Source organism: Taeniopygia guttata, chromosome 2 (genome assembly GCF_048771995.1).
Source record: "Taeniopygia guttata chromosome 2, bTaeGut7.mat, whole genome shotgun sequence".
Lineage (NCBI taxonomy): Eukaryota > Metazoa > Chordata > Aves > Passeriformes > Estrildidae > Taeniopygia > Taeniopygia guttata.
In genome coordinates this window covers 130,699,759-130,710,710 of record NC_133026.1, presented here as the reverse complement: position 1 = coordinate 130,710,710, position 10,952 = coordinate 130,699,759, and the positions used below count along the sequence as shown (strand labels likewise).

The window sequence follows — 10,952 nt, the reverse complement described above, 5'->3', positions numbered from 1 at the left end:
ACATTCTGTGCAGTCTGAGGCACAATGTTCTGTCTTAGGCCATGATTAGCTGTCAGTGAGAGCAGGCTTTGTCATTGCCTGTTGCTCAGGATGAAGAAGGTACTAGGACTGCAGCTCTTGTTTGCTGAATGTGGATACTTAGGAGAGCAGGCAAAAGCTGACTGCATGAAAGGAAGGAAGTCTTTGTATGAAGCAGCATGACAAATTAGGCCATCTGTGTTGTATTTGAAGGTCTTCGGTTCAAATCCTGTTTGGAGTAACTCTTATTATTTTACATGGATCATTAACTACTTAACACTTAATAGGTATCCTTGAACAACATTTGGACTAATGAAAGCACATAAGTAATGTATGTGATCCAGAGCATTTTATAGAGCAACATGGGATTTTCTTTAAAACTTCCCATGCAGACAGTGCTTCCTTTAAGCAAAGAAAGAATCTGACATTAGTGATGCTGGGGAAACCATGTAGTAATCAAAATACCCCAGCTCCTATAAATGTAAACCAGAGCTTAACAATAGCAAATGATACCCATTTATCTTCCCAATGTATAGTATAAACAGTGTATGCCATTAAGTACTGACTTAACATTTTCTCAGGCCTGTCTGCAGGTTTAAATAGCCAGGGGTCTTCAGTCTTACTGACAGCTTCAGAGGCAAAGAAACTTGCTACTGCCAGGTGTGCAGGTTAATTGACATGACTTCCCTTGTCGGTCTAGGCCCTGTATTCTTCACAGTTGCTATGAGTTAATTTACTGTTAAATTCTTAGTTGCTTTTAAACTGTTGCAGCCAGTAGCAGCTATTGCAGTCTGTGTTCCTTCAGCTACCAACTCATGATTTAAAAAAATGAGAGTCTTGTGACTGAAGGCAATTTTTGACAGATACAGCGAGCTCAGGGATGTCTCTGTCTAAATTTAACAAAGGAAGCTGAGTTCTAATTTCTGTGGCTGTGCTTTGAGTGTCTGCAGGCTGTAATTGTTGCTTTCTGGATTCAGTCTGGTTTTACGCTGGATGCAAGGGAAGTACTTCCCTTAAGCAGGCAGTGCCAACCAACCCACAGCTTGCTTTCCTTTGGAGTAGGGAGTGCAAAGCTGGATACCTAACCTGCTTTTCTGAAATCATCACCAGCCCACCAGTTTTCCTTTTTTTTCTTCCTTTAAGAATTTTTTTTCCTTTGCCAACAAGAGTTCAGCTAATTCTATTGTACAAAGAATTGGAGTGGGACATAACAGGGACATAACATTGCTTGATACAGGGCATTCTGTTTCTAGGAGATGCAGAGCTGAAAAACATGCTTGGCTGCTCTTGGAGATTATCCCAAGTGTCTGAAGTTTTTTGCTATATTTATGTATGAAATGATATATAAAAAGGAATTATTTGACCTGAACTGCTTTGGGATAGGTCTTGCCTGACTATGGCTTCATATTTTTTGGCGAGCTTACTTTATTCTCGAGTGTTTGAGGAGTGATTGATTGTTCTGGAAGCAAACTAAAAAGATAGATTTGAAGCTGTGAGCTCTCCAGGTCTAAAGAGCATTATGAGAGTAGGCATGTTTTAAGAGTACACATTGCACTGCTTTAGCAGCTAAGTACAGGCAGCTGCTCTTTGGACAACTTTGTTTTCATAGTTCACACAGCTCATATGTAGGAGAGGTTGATTTATGTGCTGTCCCCACTCGTTTCCATACATGTGGTCAGAAAGGGGAAGAAAGAACCTGCCTAATGCAGTAAAGATGCAGCTCTATTCACTGAAGAAAAGTGTAATTTAAGCAAGTGTTTATTCCAGGAGAATGTAATTCAGGAAAAACACAAATGAATCTTAAAAAAATGGTTGAAATCTACAAACTTTTAGAAATGAAACTGCTGTTCCTCATTATATACAGGTGTGTTTGCATCCCCTTGGCTTGTCTGTGTACTCCATAAATAAGGAACAGATTAGTCTAATTGAAATGGTGAGTACAGTGCTGTTTTGATTCAGTTAGTCACAAAAGCATAAAACTTTTCAGCACATGGTTTTGGCAAGCTAGTCTACAGTTTTTACTTCCAAAGTATTGTAATGGTCTATTGCATTTTCTGGTACACTACAAAGTCCAGTGACCAACTGGGGTCTAATGGGGCCCTCATGAAGCTTGTACATCAGTCTTGTCCTTGTACTAAGGAATAAATAGATCACAAGAACAAGTATTACAGGAATAGCTTTATTATCTTTAAACAATTTAATTATATTACAATTTATCCATCAATATGCAAAATTAGAAGTATTAAACAACTTCCATAAAATACTCAGGAATGAAGCACATGTGTGTATATACATATACATTTTTAAACAGTGTTATTTAAACAATGACTAAGTTCTTAAATCATTGTATGAAATGTTGATAATGGATGGGCTTATTTCACAGTCAGAAAAGGACAATGCAGACCCCAGCCTCCTTTATTCTCAGTAGATGAGAGACACAGCTTTTTAGAAATACCTTTTAACAAAACAGAACTCAAGAGAAAAACATTGCTGTTACTACATTCTTATTTACTGTGCATTTGGTCATATCAACTATGCATAGAAGTTATTAACTATAAAGCATATGCTCCAAATGCTGATCACATTTTATTCCAGTTTTTTACTCCAATTCCAGCCATGTTAAAGAATCTGCAGACATAAATCATTTTGGTAAGCATATAGAAAAGGAGAGAACAATTAAAACACATAGTTGGAAACAAAGTAAACTTTTGGTTTTAAAATGAAACTGCCATAGCCAGATTTGGTTTATAAAGTCACCTAGCTACCCCAAAAACTGATTTCTTGTCTACTACAAGAAATGCAGGTGTAACTGTATTGTGATGGCATAATTAACTATTAATGTAATTGGTGCCTGTGGGTCCATAGTTTTCAATCAGCTTTAAAGAAATCTCTGTGCTTGGTACATATTTGAAAGGTCATGCGTCTAAATATTCCTTTTTTTATCAGTTTGAAGATGATAAGCATAAAGTGAACTATAGCTGAAGGGAGCATATACAATGCAGTGGTGGCAGATCAGAAAGAAGCAAGACCCCACAAGGTTACCCCACAAGGTACTTAGCACCTGCACATCTGGGTTACATTGAGCTTGGAGATTTTAAGGAGATAGCTCTGTTTCTTAAATTTTTGAGCTGCATGTTACTGGCTTCCAGTTAATGAACAGACAATTCACGGTCATACATACATTGAAAGTACTTCTGAAAATTTGATGGTGGATAAAATAAAGTTTCTGTATACAGACAGTTTTAAAAATAAAGTCATGTTGTAGTTCATGTTTTGTTCTCCAAACCACACAAAGGCACTAGTTTACATTATGGACTAATGTCCTGCAGAACTTCAGTCAAATAAAGGAAGCTATTTTAAGGTTAAAGTGGTGCTAAAACCCAGCTGTCACTAGTAACTTAAAACAGCCACACTGGGTTTTTCAGATTTAGTGGGGGAAAATGTTTTGCCTCAGGACGCACATGTTGGGGGAGTGTGGGTGTTGGGGGAAAAGCTCAGCCTTGAGCAAGTTTTTACAGCTGAGTTATAAACCTGGTTTATAACAGAAACTGGCAGACCCTAAAGTAAGATATAGAGGTATTGATACACATTTCTGTGTGTGGTAAAAACGTCCCATGCACATAATTTCCCCCCATTCTCTAAATTTTGGTTATTGAAAAGAAAAAGGATTTTGATTAAGCTGTAGTCCAAGGCTGTTCCTTCTCACTTTATTTGTTTGTCAGAACACTTTCCTTCCAGCACTAGTATTTTGGCTAGAAAGCAGGAATGTTGTCAAGATTAGAAAAGCTATTGGGCTTTGTTATCAATTTCTACCTCCTCAGAAATGACATGCATCTCTACTTGATGTTGGTTACTGCAGAGAAAGCATTGCTTTCAAACTGGTATGGTACTACTATATGCACCAGAAATAGCTATTAATTAAATCCTTTCCTCAAGGCTTTATTTTTCACCATGGTGAATTTGCTAATGAATACCTGGGCAAAATTTGGATCAACTACATAGTGATAGGTTTTTGTTATAGTCAGGGGCTGTTCGGCAGCCACGGTTTGCGGGGCTGGCGCTGCGGCGGTGCTGGGAGAGAGGTGACAAGAGGCCTTAGTGATGTACTCCACGAGGCGGCTGTACTGCTGCTCTGACAGTCTCTCTCTGGTGCCCTCGGCCTGAAATCAGATAAGATACAATAGGTACTGAGTATTTGACAGTAACTGAGCCGAGTAGCAAGGACAATAACTTCCACATTTCTCTGATAAAAACCTTCCTGCCTGAAATCTTAAAATAGTTTAAAGGATTTTTAAAAATCATGAATGTTGTCCCTTAGTTGAGTCCTTGGTGAATTAGTCCTCTCCTCTGTTGCTTTGGACTTCTGAGAAGCTCTAATTGCCACAGAAAATTTAAGCAGTATCTTTTGAGAACTGGTCACGAGTAGAACTTTACAACAGATCAACTCCTTGTATACAGCAAGGCATTGTATAAAAGGCATTGAAACCCCTTTTAGAAAAATGTCAGTAGCTGTTGGGAAGGCTTATACAGAAATTCTATCTAGCTAAAATATTTTAGTCTTTAACTTACTTCATTTAAAATGAAGACAAGAAGCTACTTTACAGGTGAATGTTCTATGGCAGGATATATCCATCTGCTTCTGGCAACAAAACCCATTCACACAAGGACATTTTTCTAAACAAAAGGGTTTTACTAAAGATGAGTTGGGCATGTTTCTGGAGAAGACATTAAGGGATCTGTGTTTTACAGGCTGAAACAGGTAGAGGTTGTTTAAGGTCCTAGCAAGAGGAATGCAAGTGACTTACCCTAGTGGGAAAAAATATATTAAATCAAATACTATCAAATACTGCAATCTGTCATATGGTTCCAAGCAGATAAACTATTATCCAGAAAAGCTATGGGCAAACCTGGCTTCAGATGATCAATCTGCTGTGCTTTTATTTTTGAAGACATTGAGGATGACTATGACTAGTTTGAGAACGGAATGCAAACCAAACCAGCAGGTATCAAGGTGGTTGCGTGGTTTCAAAAAACTGTAAACTGTATTTCCGAAATCCCACTATGGATACTACAGTAGTATGACAGGCTAAGTCATTCAGAGTAGAAGTTACTTCCAAAATATTACAATGAAGAAAAAGGCAGCAACTATAATAGGGCTAGGATTTGATGCTTCCTTATTTTACACTTGGAGAATTGCTGACCAGTTTTATTTTTGTAGAATTTAAAATTTCCTTGCTGGACATCATGCTAAGGATTTAAAGATTTCTGCCTGTCTTTCAGGGAGTTTTACAGGTCTTGCTAGATAGAATATTTTAAAGAGTGCCATTAGATTCAATTTAACATCCACAATCAGTATCTTGTCATGTCTCTGGATTGCAAGACTCATTTGAATACTCTGCTGCTTATTTGAAGAAAGAATTAATATGATTGATAGATATTGACAGGTGTCACATTCACATGAAAAAAGTCCCCTCTGTTTTTTTTTTTTTTTACTATGCCTTTGGAGATGGATTTGCTGCTCGGCAAGTAGAAACACTCCTGTTTTCAATCATCATCACAAAATTGCTAAAGGAAACAGGCTCATGAACAAGGCTCAGAAGTTTAAGGTTAAAGCCTATGCCTAGAAACAGTGGAAATGATGAAATGGGCAGAGGAAAGGGTTGTTTCCATGAATGACCTTAAGGCAGGGAAAAATCAGAAGGCAGACTGCTGCAGCTGGCTCCCAGCTAACCGTGGAGAATGGTGTCTCAACCACATCTTTGGTCTGGTGGCTCAGTGAAAGTATCTCAGCAGTTAGTCTGTTTCAGCAGTTGAAAGAAGAGAAGTATGCTGAAGTACCACCTATGTAAACTGGATTTTAAGTTACAGGGTAAATCTTGCATGTAGGTGGCTTCAATTCTTCCTGATTTCTCCTAGGGAGGTAAGCCCAGGGACAGCTGGATTCTGCCTCCACATTGACCAGAAGATCCTGCTTACTAAGGAGATGGAAATGGTTCTGGCATCCTACTCCCCTACTTTTGTGAACCCATTCTTCATTAAGGCCCAGGCTATTTTCCACAGATACAGCATAATTATTTAGGGGGAAATATTAACTATGGTTGGATGGTCTTCCAAAGTAAGTGGGACCCTGCTTGCTTTTAGATGACTTTATCTGTAACTGTCTGCTTCTGCAGCCAGTTTCAGTTTGGCTTATATTTTCAAGACAAAAAAAAAATTTGGAATTTATGTTATTCTACTTTTTTTCCTAAACGGGACCTAATATTGTCACTAAGTGCCCTCACTTGCTGCTTTGAACATTTGTCATGTTAATATCCAGATCACTCAAGGATTCGAAACTTGTTCAAGGCTTGCTTAATGCACTTCCTAGAGGAATTTTACATACATAATGTCCCTTCATACTACAAGGCCATACTTTTGGGTTAAGTACTCCAGTATTTTTCTAAAATTCCTCCCATTATGGTTTATAATGAATAAGCCTTCAGCAATTCTAACTCCACAGGAGCTACAACACCTGTGCTGTGGAGTCCAGAGGGGTGTAGCACACTGACTGAGATCCAGGTCTTTAGGTTTTTTTTTCCATTGCTTTGAGCAATCCAAAGATTGGTTTTCAGTTTGAAAGATGATAACATGTAGGACTATTAAAAAAAAATCTAGAATATCTGAAATTCCAGGGCCCTTTGATTTTTTGTTGTCTTCTTGATGTTATGAGCTATATCAAGAGCAGCTGGAAGAGCAGAACTTTTGAGTTTGACATCTGTCTGGAAACAAGCAGCGTCTCAATTACTTTGGAAGATAATCCAAATACAATTAATGCTTCCCTTTCAATAACAAACTTGTCAGTGCCAGAGTTTTTAAGAATCCATCCAGGCTACTCCTATCCAGATGGATTAAGTTATATATTGTGGAGGTGAACAAGGCATCGGGCAAACCTATTGCTGAAGGAGTCAAAATATGCTCTATAACATCCCTTGTGATTACAGCTGTAGAATAACTCATGTTTTGTTTTTTAACTGTTCCAAGAAGTTGAGGAGAGGGAATGAGAGAAACTGTTTTGGGCAGAGCTGAAACAAAACTTTTGGCAATTGTTTTTGTGAGCAGTAATGTGAAAAAGTGGGTTTTTACAGCCTTGAAATAAAATGTTCCAATTCATTGTATTATTTCTAGCAACTTTGACTAAACTAATCAGAAAAATAGACATAACTTATATTGGTAACATTAGCTCTGTTTTGCTAAATTCAAAATAACATTTTGGTTGACCTGATTGGGCACTTTCCAGCTAAAAAATGAGGCCATCTTTGCAAATGCCATCGTGCACAGACGTGTCTACACTTCAGCTGAAGACAATGCTACACAATGGCCTACTATTCATACTGAGGAGTTGTGCCTATCACTCTGCTCCTTGGAGGCTGCTCATCTGCAAGTCACAACTTGTTCCTCCTAAGGTTCCTTTTCCTAATCACATCTGAAGACTTTGTAGAAGCTCTTGTCAGGAAGCTGAAGGGAAGCTCTGGCTCCCATCAGCACCAGTGCTGCATGTGACACTCAGACCACAGATTCAGCTGCAGAAAGGAAATCACCAAGTATGAGATCTCCCAAGCCACTAAAAAACATAGCAAATATTAATTGCAAAACACTATAAGTAATTACTAAAACTTTGTATGAAGCTTTTTGGAATCTTTTATTGTGTAGGTGCCTTAGCTGCCTTAGCATAAAAAAATATTCTCTGCTTCTTTCAACTGCTCTTCCTCACAGCACATTTCTTTAAATTTTTACAAGAAATTTCAGTATCAGTATCTGCATTCTGAAGGAATGTTTTGCCAGGTCTGTTTTGTACAGCATCACTCAACTTTTGCTGTCTTGCCATCACTGACTTGGCTCTGCCTGGGACACAGGTACTTTTCCCTGCTTCTCCCATGCCATACATTTTCACTGTGTTCTTACGAGCCTGTATCAGCAAGAGAGATGCTGTACTTAGGCTGAGGGCTCAAGGCTTACAGCTCCCACAGCTGCATTGCTACACCACTTGAGTAGGACTCCCATATTTCCATCCAGAACTTCGGAAAAAAATTATGTACCTCCAAAGGAGGATGTTATGAGCGTGTGTGTGGGAATGTTGGACTCTGCATGTGCCATGCAGGGTTGCTCTGTGCATTCAGGGGCCCCACTTGCCCATAAATCCTACACATTCCCAGCTGTAGCAGCTGTGGGGACTAGAATGAGGCTCCCTGTCCCTTGCCTTCCCTTCTCCCAAACAGGCAGACCCTCTGCACCCTTCATCACTCACTTGGAGGAAGCTGCCCTTCCTCCACATCAGCAGCCTTCTCCTCACCCTCGGAAAACCAGATGCAAAGACAACACTCCAGTCCAATAAAAAAAAGATCTGGCCTGACGCTGAAGTTAGGATAGGTTGAGTGCATCCAGTGCCTTAGTGAAAACAACTTTTCTTCTTCCCTCCAAGACACTAGCTCTGGACTGAGCCGGACAGTCTGGACTCTGAAAGTCTGATGTGTGTTGCCACCAACCACTCAACACTCAGGGACAAAAAAGCTGAGCTTTGCCCATTTGCTTCACAATTTAAGTAATCCCTCATGCAGCTTTGTGGTGAGAGAAGGCAACTTCAGTCAACAGTTCTCTGTGAGACTGAGGTTAGTGGAAAGACAATAAATATAAATAGAGAATTCAGCACTAAAGAAAGCTTTCACAAAAATACTCAAGTGCTGTCACGACACAGATGAAGTCCTTACTGAAATAGACAGCAAAACTCTTCAGTGACTTCATCAAAGTTAGGATTTGACTGAAGGTGCTCCTACTTTTTGTCACACCTCATACTTCAGGGCTTTTATATGTTCTTTTTTTATATTTGAAACAGAAATTTCTGGTATTACAGTCTATAAACTACCTGGCACACTTTTATAAAAACTGGGACATGCATGTTTGTCTTTGGAATGCTCTCTCATATGATTCTACTTGAGAATTTAATACAATAAACATTGTTTCCCAAAAGTGTAAAAATATAACATTCTTCTGCCATTAAAAGAAGATAATTAATCCAAAAAACCTCAGTATTCAAATGGCTTAGACATCTTTCAACATGAAGATGAAGTATTTATGCTTTTACTGGCATAACACTTGGTGCATCCAATCTCAGAGAAGGACTAACCCAATTTAAAGGTAGCATTTGCAGAAGGAGGATCTAAGGAAGTAAATACATCCAAACAAGACCACTGTGCTAGAAGAGATAAGATAAAAGCATGCTGAAAGGAGCATCAGCACCACTGAACTGTTAACAGAATTCCCAGAAGAATAAAAGGAACTGCTTTTGCTGGAACATCGTAGGCACAGGGTGCAATGCTGATTTGCCAAACAATGAACACCTTGTGCATATGTAGGCATAAGAACCTTTTCAAAAAAGAGGTGGTGCTTACCAAGAACTCAGACTTTCTCTACTTTTTCCCTCAGAAAATTTGTCATAGATATGCTATATCACATTCAGTAAGAGGACAGAAGGGAGGAGACACATTCCTTTCATCCAAAGGGCAACGCAGCCAACTATGAGGGGCAGATCTTCTGGTTTGGCACTTCAACCTCTCACCTCCCAGCCCGAAGGTGAGTATTCCCACTGCCAAAAGTACCAGCATCAGTGTAACTTCATCTTTCAATGGAAAAGGTACTCAAGTCTTTACCTCCAAGTCAGAAGGCACTCTCTGTTGTTTTAGCTGCACCTTCAGCAGATCTTTTTGCTGATCATCTTCCAGACAATCGATTTCAGTCACGGGGAAGGCCTGCTGCTGTGTGTCTTCACTGATGCTCACGACAAAGAGCACCTCTGAGGTGAGCAACAAGCAGCCTTCGTGCTGCTGGCCGGATCCACTTACAATCATGACATCTAAGGCCATATGAACCTCTGGCCTTCCCAGAGATTGCAGCATTTTCCTGCATTATCAGGTTAAAAAAAGACAAAAAAGACAAAAAAGACAAAAAAGACAAAAAAGAACTAGTCAGTGTAGTGCATGGGATCCTCCAGGGCTTATTTTGATCACCATATTTTTACTTAAGCCTGTAGCTATCACCTACAGATGTAAAATAAGCCAGGGAGTGTACTCCAAAACTCCATTAGTGAAAGATGTAAGACTTCAGATTTAAAGAATGAATGTGAAATTGTTAGTTTTCAAAACCCCTCAATCATTCACCACAGAATTGGCCTAATATCTGTGCTAGGTTAGCCTGTTTCCCATTCTATTTCCTTGATAATAGAAAAATTACCCTGAGAAGTGGTTTAGAAGTTCAGGGCAGAAAATAAAGCTATCTTCACTAACAGCTGTTTCTGGAGATGTACAGTATTTTTCTTGGGCTCAGTGCAATGATAAAGTAAGAATTCACTGAATACCATTAAATAAAGATCAGCTCTGTAGTTTCAACGCTGGATTCAGATCAGCAGCCCATCATTTGCAGACTGGGTTTCTATGCACTACCTTTTTGTTTAATGTTCCTAAACAAACTACCATAACTCAGCCTTTCCTAGGGAAGCCTTTCCTGTTAACTTGACCAGAGGCCAGAACCTATTAATAAACAATGTGGATGTAAAAATGAGCAATTGTCTAAATAATGTTACCAGACGTATTTGACGTGGCTGTTTGGAGCCTGCTCAACATGTTGATCACTTGGATGAGAGCGCTGCTTGGGAAGCTGAGAAAGTCCAGCTCCATGCAAAATACCTGTGGGTAAGAGAATTCAGGTTTTTTAGTGGTTGTTTTCTACAACCCAGTTACGTGTTGCAGTGATGTCATTTGTTTAAAGCGGTTCATAAAATAGTGCAGATCCAAAATGACATCACATCTCTGGAAGCTGTAGTCAAGATAATTCATTAAATATTACAATGCAAGAGTTGTGCACTAAGCCCCCATGATCTCGCTTTAGCAAGAAATAAAAAAAAA

The 10,952-nt window shown here is 39.2% G+C and overlaps 1 protein-coding gene across 4 annotated transcripts in view; it reads right to left on the bottom strand.

Annotated features, from left to right (window-relative positions):
• Positions 1-2,183: 2,183 nt before the first annotated feature.
• Positions 2,184-10,952, bottom strand: part of VPS13B (vacuolar protein sorting 13 homolog B) — a 426,576-nt gene continuing 417,807 nt past the window's right edge. For all 4 annotated transcript variants that reach the window (XM_030266479.4, XM_030266481.4, XM_002198879.7 and 1 more), the window contains exons 60-62: positions 10,631-10,733; positions 9,702-9,951; positions 2,184-4,178 (exon numbers count right to left, since the gene is read on the bottom strand). In XM_030266479.4, coding sequence (XP_030122339.4) covers positions 3,933-4,178; positions 9,702-9,951; positions 10,631-10,733 — 599 coding nt within the window. In that variant the 3' untranslated portion in view covers positions 2,184-3,932. The remainder of the gene's footprint in view (positions 4,179-9,701; positions 9,952-10,630; positions 10,734-10,952) is intronic.